At 48.5% G+C, this 17,861-nt stretch overlaps 7 protein-coding genes across 7 annotated transcripts; 3 read left to right on the forward strand and 4 right to left on the reverse strand.

Annotated features, from left to right (window-relative positions):
• Positions 1 to 272: 272 nt before the first annotated feature.
• On the forward strand, positions 273 to 1,593 carry EDB82DRAFT_495440 (uncharacterized protein). The gene is made up of 3 exons (XM_025733411.2): positions 273 to 423; positions 480 to 1,291; positions 1,348 to 1,593. The coding sequence occupies exons 1-3, from the start codon at positions 381 to 383 to the stop codon at positions 1,483 to 1,485; spliced, it is 993 nt and encodes a 330-aa protein (XP_025584319.1). The 5' UTR covers positions 273 to 380; the 3' UTR covers positions 1,486 to 1,593.
• Positions 1,594 to 3,833, reverse strand: EDB82DRAFT_495443 (uncharacterized protein). The gene is made up of 2 exons (XM_025733412.2): positions 2,408 to 3,833; positions 1,594 to 2,357 (listed from the first exon to the last, which is right to left on the reverse strand). Exons 1-2 carry the CDS (start codon positions 3,511 to 3,513, stop codon positions 1,622 to 1,624), a joined length of 1,842 nt encoding a protein of 613 aa, XP_025584320.1. The 5' UTR covers positions 3,514 to 3,833; the 3' UTR covers positions 1,594 to 1,621.
• A 770-nt stretch (positions 3,834 to 4,603) lies between these two features.
• Positions 4,604 to 5,560, reverse strand: EDB82DRAFT_523267 (uncharacterized protein; the record flags this gene model as incomplete). The annotated part of the gene is made up of 2 exons (XM_025733413.1): positions 4,604 to 5,147; positions 5,199 to 5,560. The coding sequence occupies 2 exons, from the start codon at positions 5,558 to 5,560 to the stop codon at positions 4,604 to 4,606; spliced, it is 906 nt and encodes a 301-aa protein (XP_025584321.1).
• A 1,331-nt stretch (positions 5,561 to 6,891) lies between these two features.
• On the forward strand, positions 6,892 to 8,474 carry EDB82DRAFT_132573 (uncharacterized protein). Its single transcript, XM_025733414.2, has 3 exons — positions 6,892 to 7,023; positions 7,095 to 8,146; positions 8,438 to 8,474. The coding sequence occupies exon 2, from the start codon at positions 7,097 to 7,099 to the stop codon at positions 8,132 to 8,134; it is 1,038 nt and encodes a 345-aa protein (XP_025584322.2). The 5' UTR covers positions 6,892 to 7,023; positions 7,095 to 7,096; the 3' UTR covers positions 8,135 to 8,146; positions 8,438 to 8,474.
• On the reverse strand, positions 8,329 to 13,371 carry EDB82DRAFT_132577 (mediator complex subunit 13 C-terminal-domain-containing protein). Its single transcript, XM_025733415.2, has 2 exons — positions 13,151 to 13,371; positions 8,329 to 13,097 (listed from the first exon to the last, which is right to left on the reverse strand). Exons 1-2 carry the CDS (start codon positions 13,187 to 13,189, stop codon positions 8,523 to 8,525), a joined length of 4,614 nt encoding a protein of 1,537 aa, XP_025584323.1. The 5' UTR covers positions 13,190 to 13,371; the 3' UTR covers positions 8,329 to 8,522.
• EDB82DRAFT_473978 (uncharacterized protein) lies at positions 13,337 to 15,970 on the forward strand (the record flags this gene model as incomplete). The annotated part of the gene is made up of 4 exons (XM_025733416.2): positions 13,337 to 13,451; positions 13,540 to 13,682; positions 13,813 to 13,883; positions 13,933 to 15,970. The coding sequence occupies 4 exons, from the start codon at positions 13,337 to 13,339 to the stop codon at positions 15,968 to 15,970; spliced, it is 2,367 nt and encodes a 788-aa protein (XP_025584324.2).
• A 129-nt stretch (positions 15,971 to 16,099) lies between these two features.
• Positions 16,100 to 16,903, reverse strand: EDB82DRAFT_132599 (uncharacterized protein). The gene is made up of 2 exons (XM_025733417.2): positions 16,554 to 16,903; positions 16,100 to 16,503 (listed from the first exon to the last, which is right to left on the reverse strand). The coding sequence occupies exons 1-2, from the start codon at positions 16,729 to 16,731 to the stop codon at positions 16,229 to 16,231; spliced, it is 453 nt and encodes a 150-aa protein (XP_025584325.1). The 5' UTR covers positions 16,732 to 16,903; the 3' UTR covers positions 16,100 to 16,228.
• Between the last annotated feature and the right edge of the window lie 958 nt (positions 16,904 to 17,861).

Below are 17,861 nucleotides of genomic sequence, written 5' to 3' on the forward strand. Positions count from 1 at the left end.
CAACTGCTAATAAAGAAGTTGTCGTGTTCCCCGCAAAGTTGAATCTGATGTACGGTAAGTTGCGGTACTCCTTTCCGCCTTCCGCATGTGAGAGTGGAGGACCGAGCCGAGTGTGGGGGAAGGAGTGGGTCTTTACTGGCATCATACCTCGGCACCTTTTTTAAGGTTGATCATGGAAATGGTCATGAGGGACTGGACAGGTATGGACTAACGTAGGTACTGAAAATATCTAAACAACCTCGGGTCAACTCTCTCTTCATTCTTCTTTCTTATGTGAGACGGCTTAGACTATATAGACTTAGATATACAGGATCTCTCCCCCCTCCCCCTATCTTTTACATCTTTTGCACTTTGTTTTTTACACAAAGACAATCATCACAATGCCTTTTGCGACTGAACTGACAAAACGACTGGGCATCAGAGGTTCGTATCACATTAACTCTATCACCAACGACTTAATACTAACCTTTAAAAATCAGTGCCCGTCGTGCAAGGCGGCATGATGCACGTTGGCACCGCCGATCTCGCCTCAGCCGTTTCCAACGCTGGCGGCCTGGGCCTCATCACCGCCCTCATCTACCCGACCCCTGAGGAACTTCGCAAAGAGATCCAGCGCTGTCGCACCCTCACCAAGAACCCCTTCGGTGTCAACATCACCCTCCTTCCTTCCATGGTCCCTCCCAACTACGCCGCTTTCGCCCAGACCATCATTGACGAGGGTATCAAAGTCGTCGAGACAGCCGGTAACTCGCCCGGGCCTGTCATTACGCAGCTCAAGAAGGCCGGAATCATCGTTCTTCACAAGTGTACCACCATTCGTCACGCGCAGAGCGCCGTTAAGCTGGGCGTCGATTTCCTCAGCATAGACGGTTTCGAGTGCGCTGGCCACGTTGGAGAGAGCGACATTACCAACTTTATCCTTCTTAGCAAAGCGCGTCAAACGCTGGGTGTGCCCTTCATCGCGAGCGGTGGCTTCGCAGACGGTTATGGACTTGCCGCCGCTCTGTGCCTCGGCGCTTGTGGTATTAACATGGGAACGCGATTCATGTGCACCGTCGAGGCACCCGTGCACATCAAGGTCAAGGAGGAGATTGTTCGCGCCCAAGAGACAGACACGACACTTCTTCTTCGACGATGGACAAACACCACTCGATTGTACAAGAACAAGGTTGCGCTTGATGCGCTTGAGATTGAAAAGAAGAGCGAGTCGGGTGAATTCGCAGAGGTTGCGCCTTATATGAGCGGTAAGCGAGGAAAGGAAGTGTTTATCACTGGAGATGTCGATTATGGCGTAAGTTTTTTGTCTTATATGTTAGATTGCGAAACGAGTTTGCTAACTGATTGTAGGTTTGGACAACAGGACAGGTTATGGGTTTGATCAACGATATTCCTACATGCGATGTGCTTGTTAATAGAATTGAGAAGGAGGCTGAGACGGCCTTGAAAGAGAGACTCGCGCTGTTGGTGCCAGAGTCTAAACTATAGAGCTAGAGTATACTAGACACGCGAGATTCTGTTTTTAGAGCATGTGCAAAGATCTATGTTTTGTTTTTGGTAGTAAATACAACTGATGAGCGATTCTACAGCACAAACAATCTATGAGAATACAACCTCTGTGCTTCTATGCCTGTACTTGTTCAAAGTCTTGTGTTTTATGAAACGCATAGTCTAGTCGGTGCCGCTTCACCTGGTCTGATGATTCCGTCTGCTTCTGCGGTCGAGGTTGCTGAACGATGAGTTCCGGAACGCCACGGTTTTCGAGGGACCATTCTTTTGCCTGACAGAGACTCACGCCCGTCTCAATGAGTGATATCTTGCCTCCAGGTCTTCCCATGGTCCAGCCTGCCGGAACGGTGCGTTGTCCTGGATCATACTTTGCGTCGTCGGTGAGATGGAGGTTCATTTCGAGGATCGCGCCGCGAAGACCGCAGTACACTGTATCCGACAGATCAGATGATTTGGCCAGACAATAGATCCTATCGAATGTTGGACCGCCGATATGTAGTGTAGCATCGGGACGCCAGTAATTCCGTCTGGATGTACCGTGCCAGTTACACAACAGTCCAGCCTGGGGATCGCAACCCTGAGGTTGACAGTCTGGCGCCCAGCCTTGCCTCCACATCTTGTGGTCGTCCTTTTGGCTGGGAAAAGGCCATTGTGTTGTGCATGGAAGAGCGCTTGTGTGGTGATACGGCTTGGGGTATCTAAAGTCAAAGAGACGGATATCCGGTGATGTGTTACTGCCAGCTACGAAACGCTCTGTTCCGTAGACGAGAAGAGAACTACCTGCTTCATATGGCTGGAAGCGATCACGGTAGACTGCGTCTTGAGGTGAAGGAGTTCTTATATCCAATAGTCTTATGAGAGGTAAGTAGCTGGTTCAAGTAGTCGCGGAAGAGAAACTCACCTGTATGTACCGTCGTCCCACGTGCTCAAGAGAAGATTCTCATTTCCTCCCCTGACAGGCTCAATCGCTCGGACTGTCGTCTTCTCGCCCATTCTGACATCAGTCAACTTGGCAGCATCATCAAGCGGCCTTGGGTTATTAGCAGTATTGGTGAAGTGTATACCCGTTGGCGTGAGTTGTCCCCAGCGTAGAGGGTTTCTGCTCGCACCCAAAGCGCAAGCCACGACATCTTTGCTCATGAATTTGGTGCTTCGTAGGAACGATGCTTCATCATCGGGACTTGTCTTTGAGAAGTCGTAGGACTCTATGGGAGTCAATCCTGAGTCGTCCGATGCCGAGAGATCGTAGAGCATGAGGGTAGAGCCTTTTCCGCTTGCGAGACGATTCGCCTCTGGTTGCCACTGCAAGGATGAGACTGAAGTTTGGCCCGGCGACTTCCTCATGTCAGAAAGACTATCTCTTAGTGACCCATCTGTTCCCTTCAGTTGTCGTGAAACAGATGTAAAGTTATCCTTGCCAGATAGTATCTGGATATCTCCATTGGCTCTCCCGACAACAACGCCTGGTACCTCATCATACTCTATGACAGATACTGCTGTGACGTCTCCGATGCCTCCTTTGTACCCATGAGCCTGGCCCGGGATTTGATGCCAGGTATCAGGTTGTCCGTTCACGGGCTTTATTCGCACCATGAGATTCTCACCCACGCCAGCCGCGAGAACATCAGTCTGAAGTGACGATGAAAGCCGAGCATCGAGGACAGTGTGGAACAAAACCGATTGGCTTCCAGCTACCCTGCGATGAAACCTCTCTGGCTGCTGCTTCTTTTCATGAAGGACGTTAATCCAAAACCCACGCTTCTCCCAGCAACGATCAAGATACGTTGCCCGGTCTGCAATTGCACTCCATCGAGTATCATCATTCGTCGCTATTCCCAGTGAAGGAAATCTAGTTTTGACAAAAGTCCGCCAGCCATCCTGTTTAACAAGAGAGCGAAGATGTTTTGTCAAGGCCGAGACGTGCGCTACGTCACGAGCCGTGTCGAGATGCTCAACGATATCGAGAACGAGGTCATCTGGGAGACTTGCCAGAGATACCTTATCCATGGTTTATTCTTGGTTGAGGAGGTAGATTTTGTTGTATCAAGGGCATTTCGCCGAGGAATTTTAGATGGTTATGATGGCGTCTCTTTTTTTTTTTTCAACGCCGCTTTTCAATGAGTCGGTAAGGTTTATCAAGGAGCAGAATTCGAATTCGGCGGTTCCATAAATTAAGAATATTTTTATGTCCTTGTTTACCTATGAAAAAGGAAAGAATGATTCAATAGAAATGAGAAAGGCACAAGATCACTTTCCTAATGAGTCAGGATTTGTTACATTGCTTACTTACTTCTTATTCTCACTAGTTAGTGCCTGTCTGCCTAGAATTGATACAAAACACAGCGTCATTGCGGGTCTTGACAAAAGTTGGCCTCTTAAGTCTTAGGGTACAAAAATAAGTGGTCTAAGAAGTATAGTCTAAGGAGCATAAACTGGCCTACTAATTTCGTCTCTTATGCTTCTAGCGGTCAATTTTTCTGATACCCTGAGACTGAGATATCTCAAGCATTCCTCATTCATGGGCGTCTCATCTCGTAAATAAGTTTTGCACAAACAATATGTTTTTGTTTTGTTTATTGAATTTATGTACAGTAGCCAGTTTGCAATTTCAGTTGACAATACTGCACCCCAGTCGGCCAAACAGAAAATCAATGAGTGTGTTGTAAACCATCCCTCCTTTGACAATTCAAGATACCTCCTTCATTAAGTCACAATAGCAAATAAAAGAAAATGGTGTATGCTGGGAAATCGTCACAAATCTGTCGCTGTCGCTGTCCTTCTCTGTATGAAGTCCTGTCATGATAATATCTGGCTTGCAGACTATCTTGTGCTCAGAGTGTCAGCAAGAAGTCTGGATCCCTGAACTAGAAATTCGGCTCAATACCCAAGTCAACCGAGAAGCAGTCCCCTTACATATGGCCCAATATGTGTCCAAGGGACTGCCCTCAATTATTGCGACATGATTGTCGTATTGAAGCCCGAACGGTAACGTATAATAAAAGTAGTAACATGCGTCCCGTACAAAGCTACCCATGGTTAAGCCTTGTAGAGTTCATGTTGCATTAAGATAATCATCCTTGGCATTCTAAGCCCACACTCAAATCCGGTTGAGTGCTTGTTCCTCGATGCCGTTAAACCAACTTCGGCCCAGAACCAGCCTCGCGTCATGTATACCTCCATTTCCCCTATAGGGGACGAAGCACTGTGGACCAGACGGGAATGGAAGATTGGGAGATTCCCATTGAAGGTCGGCAAAGACGAGGTACCGAATGGGAGCTGATGTTCCGTCGGGAGTAAGGACTTCTTCATAGGTAGGTGGGCCTGGAATAAAGCAAGGTGGTTGTCCGGAAGCCGTCCGAAGCTTATTAAGATACGACTGGGAAACGAAATTGTACTTGAGGCCGCCGTTGTAAACAACGATCTCTCGGGATGTATATCCATTCGCAAAGGTCAGCCTGGCGGAGTAGCCTCCCTGGCCAGAGTTTAGATCCAGGGGCGGTGGTGGCGCCCGTCTTTGGATCTCGCGGGCTATGTCTTCCATGTGTCGTTCAAATTCAGCCGGACTCATACCTTCTGGATCGAAGGCGTTCCAAAAGTCACTAGAGGAGCCAAAAGGTAGTTCCTCCAACGCTGTCGGGATACTTTCAAGATATTAGAGGAGCAAAGAATATAGCATGGACGACAATACTAACTTGGGATGGGCTTTGTAAACAGCTGACCTTGGTCCTCCTATCAGGCCTCCTTCATCGACACCGGATATTCCTATATCGGTCACTTCGGTAGCAAAGGTCAAGTTTGAGTTCTGGCTGTTGAGTTGTGATGCAACACTCTCGGGTGTTAAAGCCAACGATCCAGGTATGACCGTATTGTGGGTGATCCCTTTAGAATCTCCAGGTCTGTTATCAAGCTCGACAAGCAAATCAGTATGGTCAAACTGCACTGGAGTCCTGAGGTTCTGGTCTGGCTGCGCAGTGTTGTTGATAAAGTCTCCCGGAAAAGGCGGGCCAGATGTTCGGGTTAAAGATCTGGTACTGGTTGACGAACTAGTCTCCATAATTTGTCTTGTATGTGATTGTACTGCTTGAAGACGTGGCTGTCTATTTCTCGGGTTTCTCTGACGCTCTGCTCTTTTCCTCTCACGCTCTGCTCTCTTGCTTGATGTTTTAGTAGTGACATACCCGTATAATTGGAGATAGAGTAAGTGTCTTTCGAGTTCTCGTTTGGACTTTCTATTAGGATTCAAAGATTTACTGAGAAACATTGCCACATTGGGCTACGCTCCTTAGTATTTGAAAGAGAGTATTGAAAGTGCAGGAAAGGATATTTGAGGAGAAAAGAAATAGCGGCAGAGCGGCAGGAAAGTAGGAAAGCCTTACCTACCCAAGCTTCACCTTTGAGCAGACCAAGAAGTGCTAGACAGGAGAGTATCTTCAGGCCTAATTGGATATGGGGGAGGGGGGCCATGCCATATAGTAGCCCTGGGTATTGCATTCTCTCTGCAGAGCCTCAATCGGCCAGGGGCGTATTGGAAGGAGATGGCCAAGGTGTTCATGTTGTAGTAGGTAATTTACATTGGGCACTCATCGCTGGCGGACAAAACAACAAAGCGGGCTGCCACTCTGTTGCCAATAAGCCATCGTGGAGAATCTGCCCTCGGATCCTTCTCCCCCTATGAAAAGAGGTTATTATTTTCAACCTGGCCTACTCTTCAGTTCAAATTCTGCCGTCTGATCATGCGGTCATCTTGTTTAGGAACCAAGGTATCATCGTGGTTGGTTGGGTTGGCCTCGGAGAGAGGGGCCGGGGGCAGTTGATGAGAAGGTAAAGTGATAAGTGGAATAACAAATGGGAATGGAGACGTGATGATATGGATTGAGCATGACATAGATGTGTATTCCAGGGTGTTGTAATTGCCGCAACTGATACTCGGCGTGAAGTCGTCAAGAGAAAGACAATAAACTCGAGGGATCCGACTCTTTGAATTGTAATTTCCAAATCATCTCTTGCATCGAGATATTAGGCTAATGCGATGCGATGCAATGTGATGTGATGAGAAATGATGTGACGACGCAGCTCCTCACATAAAGGTGTCATCCTACATACGGCAACAGGAAGAGGTGGGTGCGTTCATTGTCTCAGCTGCAACCTCCCCATCTGGACTCAGAGCCTGATTCAATACATCCCATCTCTCTCGGCAAAAACACTCCTTACCTACCAACCCAAGTTGGCATGCAACACTCCAAAAGGGCATCTGATGACCCCGTTCTTAGAAGTAGTTTCAGAATTCTTTTTCAATATTATAAGATTCGCCTCAATTCCAGTTCCACAAAGTTCCATTCCCGAATATCATGGTGTCGTTATTTGAGGCTCTAGAAATTCTTCTTCAGGCTTTGCCTACAAGTCCTGTATCCATCCCACCCTTATTCCCTTCCACATTGGGACTGTTGATTCACTCGTTTTAACAGTCACCTCTCAACTTCCTCAATTATCCTTATGTCAAGTTTCGTCTCCAGAGTCGTGTAAGCCTCAATCATTCCTCATCTTCCTCGCCAACTCAGCATTGACTGGTCTAACACAGAAAACCGAAGAAATGCCATATGAATGCACTGGTACTGATAGTAACCTCGCCATCATAACGCATTGGGAGCCACTTACTGCGGATCAACCCTTGTTGAAACAACAGCGCGAATCCCACGGCCCATTTCGCATCACTACTCTCGTATACGGAAGAGGAAAAAATGGCCTCATATCCAACGAACTTGCCGAGAAACTGCGAATCGTCGACAATAAGCAAACCACTAAAGTCCCTCCTGTTGTTTGTATCTCTTGGACATTCGAAGGACCTGATCAGAACCTTGAGACCAGTCAAGTTCACATCGTTCCTGGACTCCAGCAGGATCTGATCCTAGGAGACGATACTGACGAACTCTACCAAAGTGTCCACATAAACCGTCCTGAAGAATCATTGCCTTGTCAGCTCAACACTAGAGAAGACTTCGAGAAACACGGTATCTTGACTGCAGACAAACGGTCTGAAAACGAGTTAAAATACCTGATCAGCCTCTGTGGTTCCAAGACTCAACCGGACAACACCAACACCAACATTGCTGACTCGGAACCAGAAGACATTCAAAGACCATTAGAAGCCAACTTCGGGTCACTGCCTAGCGTAACACCTGATAGCATCAGCAACACTGGCTCAGACGCCGACAACTATATCATGGACTTTAGTAATAGCATCCAGAATGTTTCATTCCCGCAGTTCTCTCATTCAGGTACTTCTGATAAACAATGCGGTGCCTACTACAATGCTACTGCTCACCCGAGACGCACTCACTCCCAGTCTGGCCTCAAAGATCACGCCAACAATTGTGGTTGGGAATCATCCCTTGAATCGACGTCTTGTGCTTCACAGGTAGATTCTCCCATCTCCAATTGGTCCTTCGTAGAAAACGAGCCTGGAGAAATGGAGGATCAAGAAGTGATACAGCAGTGTCAACGAAGCGACTTTGAAACGCACCCGGGCCATCGCTTCTGGATTTGGGATCGTCAAAGGCAACTCTGGCGCCTAAGAGGGCGTGATGGGCTAGATGAGAGAGACTGGTTCACGGAATTGTTTTTTCAATAACATCAATTGAAGGTAAGCAACCCATTTCCTTGGTCAGCAGATGATTGCGAGCTTAACAGAAAGGACAGGTCCGGTTATATGGCAGGCGTTGGTTGTGGTATATCTAGTAATATAAGGAAGGGTTTATAGATTTCACTTACTTTATATAGTGATTTGTATACCAAATAGGCTATCAGTACTAATACTTGATTTTCTTTGTTTTTGTGGGTTCCAAGGGTAGCTAAGTGACCGAAATTGAACATCTTTCACAGATAGCACAAAGCCAAAATATATTCGCATCGTTGTCTGACTATCCAATCATAGTATATGCACACAAAGTAAAAACGCCATGCACCAGCAAATACGCCCATCTCCTTCCAAATGATGACGCCTTTCAATGCATGTCCTGTTATAACAAAAGATGCAGCGCTCGTACGCCCTTCTCAGCTACTGCGATATGCCAAGGCCGAACATCCATCTCACGATCTGTGACGCCTCTAGCACGGGCCAAAGTACCAAGACCCCTAAAGTAGCATAGCATCTCTCTTAGGAGAGGCTCGTATGCGCGTGGGGTAGCCTCTGTATGAACAAGGTTGACTTCCATCACGACTGGAGGATCTTCAATCTTGATTCCCGTCCGTTTGATCAAGTAACCACTGGCAAGCGCAGGTCGTACTTCAAGAAGTGTAGTAGAGTTGCCAAACCGATGTGCAGCGATGGCGCCCCATGTTTGGTCAGTGGCGTCAATCAAGAAAGAATCGGCGTCTGGTTCAGTGACACTCTCAGCACCTGGAGTGGCAGCCAGGGTATTTTCCCGCATAGGAGTTGCTGGAGTCGTTGTTTGCTCCGGCGAGACAATGTTAGCCTGCGGCGTGGACACGGGTGTTGAGTAGAATGCCGAAGTTGCCGCATGAGGAATCTTTACGACGGGAGGCACAAGTTGTAGGGATGGACTAGTGTCAACCGACATCAAGATCATCGTGAAAGAGTACTTGTCATCGAGTGTTGATGCTGCTTGCCACCACTCAACCTCTTTCTGATCCATCGGTCCGGCTCTGGTAATGATTACTCGCCATTGAACTTTCCATATCGATATCATGCTCAACGTCGTCGCCCAGATTTCAGTTATGATGGCCGCTTTGTGCTGGGAAGCAGATCGGTCAGGGGTTCTGCTCCGCGTAATCGAGTAAGATGCAGTGGCTTGTCGTTGCCCACGGTTATCTGTCCATGCAGCCGTGATCCATCGACCATCAAGGCTTTCAGCGTAGCCCACATGAATACATGAGTTTTCGTGCATAAGGGATTGAGAAGGCGAGGTAGTCAACTTGAAGTCAATCATTCGAGGCGGAGGCTGTTCAAGCATGACCGCAGGTGCAGGGGTAGGACCGCCATATTCAGGGGCCAGAAACAGCGTACATCTGTCGTAAGTCTCTACACAGAGTTTGATCATTTCTGCGGGAGTTGGAACAACTAGAGATGTCGTTGATGATATCAGGTTCGACGACACAAGCTGCAAAACCAGCTCGTTCTGCGGAGATTCTTTGCGAGCTGCTAGGAGTTCACTATACTCATCAAAGCAGCGGTAGAAAGCGGTGCAAGCTTCGATGATAGAGGCGGGATTGTCAGGTGAGTAGACGAAGTAAATGACCAGATTCTTGTCCTTGGACTTCAATTCTGATAGAGAGCTTCGGAGCACTTCCATGCTCTCCACTAGAGAGGAGCCATGACCAGTAACAGTTGCGTCAGGTGAGGTTGAGATCCTATCGACCTCATAAGGCAAAATGCCGTCGTCCCAGTCTCCAGATAAGGGCAGGTTGTTGAAGGTACCTAGCTTCAGCGATTCATATACACTCTTTGAGCGGCTGAGAAAACTTCCGACGTGATCTGGCATTCCCTTCCAGCCAGGAAATATGCAAAGGGCAGTGACATCCTTTGCGCCCCACGAAGGTGACAGTCCAAGACCTTCCCAGAAAGAGATAGATGACGGAAGTACGGATAGTTTCGTTTCCGATCTGCGAACCTCGAGGTGAGGTACTGGAATCTGGTAGAGGTTGTTGGCCCGTAGTTGCTCGACATTGGTATCCCTGCCAGGTATCGGTCGGGGTTGCATGCGATTTGGCTGCCCCACGAGTGGTAGGTCTAGTATCTCAAGCAATCCTTTTAATCGTACCGCCATAGCGCTTCCTAAATTCGAGGGAATAATGTTGTGAAGGAGCTGGAGCGAACTACGGGCAACATTGAGCTCATGACCTTTCATTGTTGCAAGTGCAGCAGACTCTTTCCTGTGATCAATACCGATATCAAGTCGGCCAGTGGCAGCTTGTTCGGTGACAATTTGTGCAACCTCAACGAACTCGAGGTTAGAAAGTCCCACTTCTGCATTGAGAGGCTCCGGATCCGAAAAAAAGCGATGAAGCGGCAGTTCTGGTGACTCGGTCTTTGATAGCTTGGGTAGTTCGATCGCAAACTGCTCTTCAGTGGCATCGTCTATCAGGTCTGCCTCGCGCGATGTTGTGGCTTGCGAAAGTGCATCATCATCCACAACTGTCCGTTTCACGCTGGACTTGATCGGTGACATAGGGCCACCAGAGATTGAACTTAGGTCATCCGCCTCTGAATCGACATCACTATCTTCGGAGAAGGATGCATTGCCGTTCGATTTTTGGGCATTTGTATAATTAGCAGATCCGTCTACGCCAGTCAAGCTTCTGATCAAAGACACACCAGAGAGGGTCTTGGAATCCGGCTTGATCTTCCCCTGTCGTTCAAGGTATTCATCTCTGGAAAGGCCTTCAGTATCACGCTTCAATTCCCCACTGCCCTGATCCTTTGAAAAGTCAAATGCACCGCCGTGTTCGTACTTCTTGTTGATCAGGGGGATCTTAGGGTCAAACTCGACTTTCTCAAAAATGCTACTCTTGCGCCGAAGAGGGGCTTGAAAGGTGAAGTTCTCCTGCGTAGGGCTAGCCAGAGAAGCTTTGACTCGCTTGAACACAGTATCTGGGTCAAAGGGGCTGGATCCTCGCTTGTTGGAATTTGACCGTTCAGTCTTGACCTTGTGGTTGATCTCATCATTGAGGGAGCTCCTGGCGTGTTTTAATTCTGGCTTCGCAAAAACAGGTTCATGGGTCTTGGGTTTTGACTTGATATTGGGCTTTGGCTCGATAACTTTCTGGGGTTGCGGTTGCGTGATCATCGGCGGGGGCATCGCTTGAGGGGGCATTGCTGGAGTGAGTATCGCCTGAGGGAGTATCGTTTGAGGAGGTATTGCTGGAGGGGGTATCGCTTGAGGGGGTGGTGGATGCGAAATTGGTTGTAAGTCGGCTATGTCGATATCCATATCGTTGCCATCAGGTCCATCAAAAAAGTTGAAGTCGTCTTCTGTCACATCATGATCACCAAATACATCTCCGCCCATACCGTTCATTATATCATCGGTATCGCCAAGCAAGTTACTGTCGCTTCGCTCTCTCTTTTGTTCATGGCCACCGTCCCACGTATCATGGTCAACGTCAGCCATCAATGTTACTGTCGGCATCGTGGCATCTGCGTCAACAACTGCAAGAGTTGGGTGGTGGTTATTAGGACTGGAGGTCGCCCCGTCTATAGAAGGAGTAACGCCGAGGTGCTGTTGGATAGCGTCAGGAGGAGTCGGATACATGACACCAGCAGCGGCCGTACTTGGACGCCGTACTGATAGTGGAGATTGGCCGTTGAGACTTTGAGCTTGGAGGTTAGCAACATTGACCTCTTTTGCGGCAGTATGGGCACGCTCGGCTTTTCGCCTGGAAACTCTCTCTTCCCTTTCAGAAGTACCAGCAAACCATCCACGAGCATCACCCAAAGGATCGTGGCATTCCTCGTGGCCACTCAGCATGGTATTTCCCACACGGTGAGTCGTCGATACCTCCAATAATTTCTTGCGAAAGCAAAGAGCTCCTGGCCATGGAACGGTGGCACGCAGTCGCTTCTGCTCTCCATCTACATCCTGCGAGGTCGGCTTCATGATGAGAAGATTGACCCATGAGCCCGCTTTGAAATTAGACGGATTAAGTCCACAATATTCGAGGGCTTTAAGGCACGAATGTTTCCAGAGTGAATCATTTGCGTCTGGGAAACTTCTGACGCTCAAAGCTTGTGTGTTCGGCGTCTGTACAAGACTCCGGTCCGCGTCTCCGTTGGAAAAGCTGGATTTCGTAGCAAAAACTCCATAAGGGGCAGCTAATATCGGACCGCTCGACGAAGTGGAATCTCCAGAAAGAACATCTTCCACCGTAGCCAGATTCTGACAATAAGAGAAGTAAAGACTGACCACAAGAGAACCTGTGGTTGTAAGATAAGTTTTGAATGTACCGATAACAGGATCGGCCTGCAAAGAATCCTTTTCATGTTCGTTTCTATCGGCTTGCAACGGTGGGATTAATATTGTCCTGTAGTTGAGAGGAACCGCCATAGATTGGCTACAAAACGCAAATGTTATCGCGGAAATTACTGCAATGATGAATTGCTCGTATATAATCTTGGGTACTGGCTGTGTCGTCTTGGTGTCGACAGGCTGAGCCGGAAGTTGAACGCCTCCTTCTGCTTGAGTCCCCACGGTTTGTGTAGGTGAAATTAGGGGGTTGCGCTGATGCGGTTCAGCTGGAGATGTGATTGCGGCCGTGTTTGTTGCAGCATTTTGTGTTGTGTTGCCAGGGATGCGGTTCTTCTGTAAAGCAGCAGGTTCGAGTGTGCCCTCCTCGACCATTCCCAGCGTGTAGCCACAAGCTTCAAGACTGACACCCGAGCCAAAACTGACAGCCTTGCTTGCTCCATCTTTGTTGGTGATCTGAAAGATCCATATCGCTCCTCGGTCGGTGTCGTACGAGACTAACTTTCCTTGGTCACGAAGTGTACTTTGAATCTCAAGGGCGGATGATTGGAAGCTATGCGATTGGTCTATGGACGGCTCGTAAATGCGAAAGGCTATCGACGCGATGTTGTTCTACAGATCCAAGTGTCAGATGGTGAACGAAAGGGAATGTTTGTACCACTCACTATCGACAGAGTATTCGTTTCATATTCGCTGGTCTCCATTGCGACAGTTTCCTCGCCGCCCCGAAGTCGCAACCGTGAAAGCGGTTTAATGCACAACGGCTAGGCGCAAGCCTAGATGGGCCCGGTGCTTATCGTTGTCACCTTTAAAGGCAGTCAAAGGGAGGTTAACACGGGGATCCTCGAAATATGGTTGTTAAGATTGTAGTTGTTGGGGCCGTCGATTCTCCGGACTCCATCTCAACGAACGAGACACTGGTGCCGAGCGAGCAGCTCGGAGATGGCGCCGCGGGGAGCTTATTAGGTACTCGGTCGGTAAGATGAGTGTTCGAACTGTAGGAATTGAAATAGAGTTAAGCCATTAGACCTATGCTGTGCTGTCTTGCAATTAGTGATCGGTGGGTTGATGTTCTGTATTAAATCGATGTTTGATGATATATTCGACGTCTGTCGCGATTCAGAGAGTAGGCGAGATAGAAATTCAGTGGAGGTTCGTACGGGAGCCAGGGCCTCAGCTAGGATGGGGCGCCAGAAAGTAAGTAAACAGGGACGTTTTAGGGGGGTCCCTAATGGATGTTTGATGGAGGACGTCAGTTGCACTTAGGGGCCCTCCCAAAGCGACTAGGTTTATTACGGACGTAGCCTATTGACTTTCCGATAGACAGATAGGAGCAGGTGGCCCGATGGCCGGGGAGGTCCCTTCACCGAAGCCTGGTCACCGAGCTCACCGAACTTGGTGGGGCAAGCTTTTTCTTCACCTTGATTTTTTTCTAACTACAGTCCAGTCGCATCCGCTGGACGCAAAACTTACTACCTGCAGCACAACAATCTTTGTTCTTGCGATTCACCAAGAACAACGCCGCCATGAAGTTGTCAAACCCGGGAACCGTTCCCGTATACACAATCTCGGGCGCATCTTCAGCCCGACCTCTTCCCGACTGGCTTGCGCGACGCAGAAAGCGAAGTTTGAAGGATGATGCCGAATACCAGAATCGTGTCGAGCTCCTACAGGATTTCGAATTCGAAGAGGCCAGCAACTGCATTCGAGTCAGTGAGGATGGTGACTGGATTATGAGTACTGGCACATACAAGCCGCAGATTCATGTTCACAACTTATCTCAGCTGTCGCTGTCTTTCGCCCGTCACACCAACGCCCTCAACCATTCCTTTCAACTTTTGTCGTCCGATTACTCCAAGTCTATCCATCTACAAACCGATCGCCGCCTCGAATTCCACACTCCCATGGGCTGCCACTATGAAGTTCGTCTTCCCAGATACGGCCGAGACCTAGTCTACGACCGACAGTCCACCGAGGCTCTTGTACCATCTGTCGGCCTTGATAGTGATGGTAAGGGCGAAGTATTTCGCCTAAACCTCGAGTTGGGACGTTTCATGAAGTCTTACCAGGTTGATGTTGGTGGTGACGATGAATTAACTGGTGGTGGTCTACAAGGAGGCATTGGAGTCGGTAGTGTCAACACTGCAGCCATCGCAGAAAACACCCACAATTTGCTTGCTTTCGGAACTTCGATAGGAACTGTTGAGTTCTGGGACCCTCGATCCAAGTCAAGAGTTGCCATGTTGGGCGGCCATGACGGTGAAGTTACAGCACTCGACTTCAGTCCTTCAGGTCTTTCTATCGTCACTGGCTCGTCGACCGGCATGATGCAGATTTTCGATCTTCGACGGCCTGTGCCTCTCCTGAAAAAGGATCAAGGTTATGGATTTGCAGTAAAGAAGCTTATACACATGACAACGGCATCCCAAGAAAAGAAGATCCTCTCAGCTGATAAGCGCATCATTAAGCTGTGGGATGAACAGACAGGAGACCCATGGACGTCCGTGGAACCTATCGTTGACATTAACGACGTTGCCTGGTGTAAAAACACTGGTATGATCATGACAGCCAACGAAGGCAAGCAGCAGCACGCATTCTTTGTTCCCCAACTTGGTCCCGCGCCCAAGTGGTGCTCTTTCTTGGACAACATGGTCGAAGAGATGGCCGAGGAGGTGCACACCGAAACATACGACAACTACAAGTTCTTGACACTCCCCGAACTGAAGCAACTAAGCTTGTCTCACCTTGTTGGAAAGACCAACCTGCTCCGACCATATATGCACGGTTACTTTGTGGCTTCCAAACTGTACGAGCAGGCTAGGTTGATTGCTAACCCCTACGTCTGGGAGGAAGAGAGGACGAAGCGTATCAAGGATAAGGTCGAGAAGGAGCGTGCAAGCAGAATCAGAGGCACCAAGAAGGTCAAGGTCAACCAGAAGTTGGTTGACAAGCTTCTCAAGAAGCAGGAGAACAGAGAAGAAGTCGATACCAAGGCTGGTGTTCTTGGCGATGATCGTTTCAACAAGATGTTCGAGGATGAAGCCTTCCAGGTCGACGAGAATACTGGAGAATTCCGCTCCCTCAACCCAAGCACTATGGTCGAACAGGCCATGCAGCCTAAGGGCGCCAAGCGTTACCAGGCCAAGGACTCCGATGACGATCAGTCCAGCGATGAAGATATGGATAAGCCTGTCACCGCACCCAAGAAGAAGTCCAAGGACGATGATGATGTTGTCATGCGTGTTACGTCAACCAGTAACCAGGGGCGAGCTGTCAGGGATACAGCGCTTGGCTCAAGACAACAGAAGTTCGGGCGCGACAACAAGGCCCGTGGTGAAGTTGTCGGCGAGCGACAAGTTTCATTTATCCCCGAGTCAAGGAGGAAACAGAAGGCGCGAGAGGAGGAGTTGCCCGCCGAGCCTCGAGACAAGCGAACTGGAGCTGCTCGACGAAGTGCCAGCGGTAATACATTTAGACGGATCTAAGAAGGAGAAAATAGGCGCTTGGAATTCATTATCAAAAATAGCAAAGGCGTTATCGTTCAGTTCATGGAGAAAAGATGAGACAGCCCATGCGTGGAGGGTTACTATTTATACATGAATGATACCCGGATCCTGTCCGTTGGAAACACCAGTTCAAGGCCGCGACCACCCGAATATTGTGTCAGACAACTTCCTGCGACCTTTCTCTACCAGTGTAGTTGCCAGCTGAGCCATTCTTGGCTGACACTTCTATGTTGCTGTCTACTTTCTTGCCCACTTCTTCTCCTTTCGCTTTGCCTTGGCTTGTGCTAGTCCCTTTTCGAGATCTTCAGGTCGGATTCTTGGTGTTGGGGGGACATCATCTTCAATCCGTGTACGGTTGCGATGAGTTGGAATAGACCCGTCCTTGACTGAAGATGGGAACTCTGTTCTTCTGGGTGTGAGAGCGGTGACAACCTTGCGGGCAGACTTTCTAAGCGTCTCTCGCATTGTCCATTCACGCTTCTTTGCGATGAAGAAAAGAGCAGCTGTAGAGACTGTGATGAGGTTAGCATATGTAGCGAGACAATACATTGGTGATACATACTACCGACTAAACTGACAACAACGACAACAATAACGATAGCGATCATGCCGCCTTGTGAGATAGAAATGGAGTTTCCTGAACTGTCGCCAGCAGCACCGGCATCGGTGCCAGTGTCTGCACTTGGGGCATCATTGTATACTTCCGATGCCAATGGGAAAGGGTCGGTTGTTTGAGACATTATGATTGAATAAGAGCTGAGTGCTGGTATTTGTTGTTCGAGAATGTGCAAAAGAAGGCTCACAGAACCTTAGATAGTATGGAAGAAAGCAACAACACGATATAATTAAGATAAAAGGACCAGAATTTTCATAAGAATATAGCCATATTGAGAGGATGTGCATTGTATTTACATCCATGGATCTCTTTTCTTTCATCCCCCACATAGGTTGCACCCAGCCCAGGCTACCCCTTGATACCGACTTGGCCCTCAACTCCCGAAGGTTCAAGACGAATCGTTATTGGATCCTCATTGCTGGGTCGAGACTCAAGCACAACACAGGAACCGCGATATAGGTACATGCTTGGTTGTGATTGGTGATCGCCGAGCTCGAAGCGCTGAGCGGCAAAGCCTCAAACAGGGGTCCAACCAATAAGATAAGCGTATAAGCACTTGAACAACCGCAATGCTCGTTGCTCGTCACGCGCCAAAGGGTGATTAATGCAGGGCCGTTGCTTGTGCCCAAGGAATATTTTTCTTATGTTTCACAGAGATGAGCCGCTGGATTGGTCCTACAGAGTCTTAGTCTAGGGATTAAGTTGTAGTGCATGTGGGTGTTTGGAGATGGGTTTCATTCTGACATAGGTCGGTGATAACAGCGGCTGGGACCAATATAGTGAGGGTGACCTAAGCGTCTCTGACGTCCATCTCTAAGTCTCATGTGAAGCGCCCAGGTTCAGAAATAGGTCTTGTATGCTTCTCTTGCATTTTCCTGACATTGTGTGGCCGACGTTGACGTTTCGTCTATTTCCTTAATTTCGAGATAACCGCCTCTGTACTGCCTTGTCTTTAAGCGAACTGTTTAGCCATGTAGTACAATTTGAACTTGAATAGATCATGATTGTCAGGTTTGGTGTTGTAGGGCAGCTCAGCGAGATGTTGCCTTTCTTTGAGACGGTCTCTTTTTGCGAGGAGCAATCCCCTGCATGATCTACAAAAGTCCTTGTCGACAGGGTTTGTGAGGCCGTATGTGATATCACTCGATAGTCATATTGAGGTTGTATTATCACAAGGAACTGTTTTCTCATTCTAAAGGTTCACACAATCCTTGAAGCAGTCAATTACCCGATTCGTGTTTATACCTAAGCGTG

This window comes from Fusarium venenatum (assembly GCF_020744135.1).
Source record: "Fusarium venenatum strain MPI-CAGE-CH-0201 chromosome Unknown EDB82scaffold_2, whole genome shotgun sequence".
Lineage (NCBI taxonomy): Eukaryota > Fungi > Ascomycota > Sordariomycetes > Hypocreales > Nectriaceae > Fusarium > Fusarium venenatum.

Bases quoted from the DNA above. Each gene is read 5' to 3' on its own strand.
- EDB82DRAFT_132573 (XM_025733414.2), top strand. From the start codon at position 7,097: ATGCCATATGAATGCACTGGTACTGATAGTAACCTCGCCATCATAACG.
- EDB82DRAFT_132599 (XM_025733417.2), bottom strand. From the start codon at position 16,731: ATGTCTCAAACAACCGACCCTTTCCCATTGGCATCGGAAGTATACAAT. The intron at 16,504-16,553 runs GTATGTATCACC...ACCTCATCACAG, and splicing joins TGTTGTCAGTTTAGTCGGTA to TCTCTACAGCTGCTCTTTTC.
- EDB82DRAFT_495440 (XM_025733411.2), top strand. From the start codon at position 381: ATGCCTTTTGCGACTGAACTGACAAAACGACTGGGCATCAGAG. The intron at 424-479 runs GTTCGTATCACA...TTTAAAAATCAG, and splicing joins AAAACGACTGGGCATCAGAG to TGCCCGTCGTGCAAGGCGGC. The intron at 1,292-1,347 runs GTAAGTTTTTTG...AACTGATTGTAG, and splicing joins CTGGAGATGTCGATTATGGC to GTTTGGACAACAGGACAGGT.
- EDB82DRAFT_495443 (XM_025733412.2), bottom strand. From the start codon at position 3,513: ATGGATAAGGTATCTCTGGCAAGTCTCCCAGATGACCTCGTTCTCGAT. The intron at 2,358-2,407 runs GTGAGTTTCTCT...ACCTCTCATAAG, and splicing joins TGGGACGACGGTACATACAG to ACTATTGGATATAAGAACTC.
- EDB82DRAFT_132577 (XM_025733415.2), bottom strand. From the start codon at position 13,189: ATGGAGACCAGCGAATATGAAACGAATACTCTGTCGATA. The intron at 13,098-13,150 runs GTGAGTGGTACA...TTGGATCTGTAG, and splicing joins AAACGAATACTCTGTCGATA to AACAACATCGCGTCGATAGC.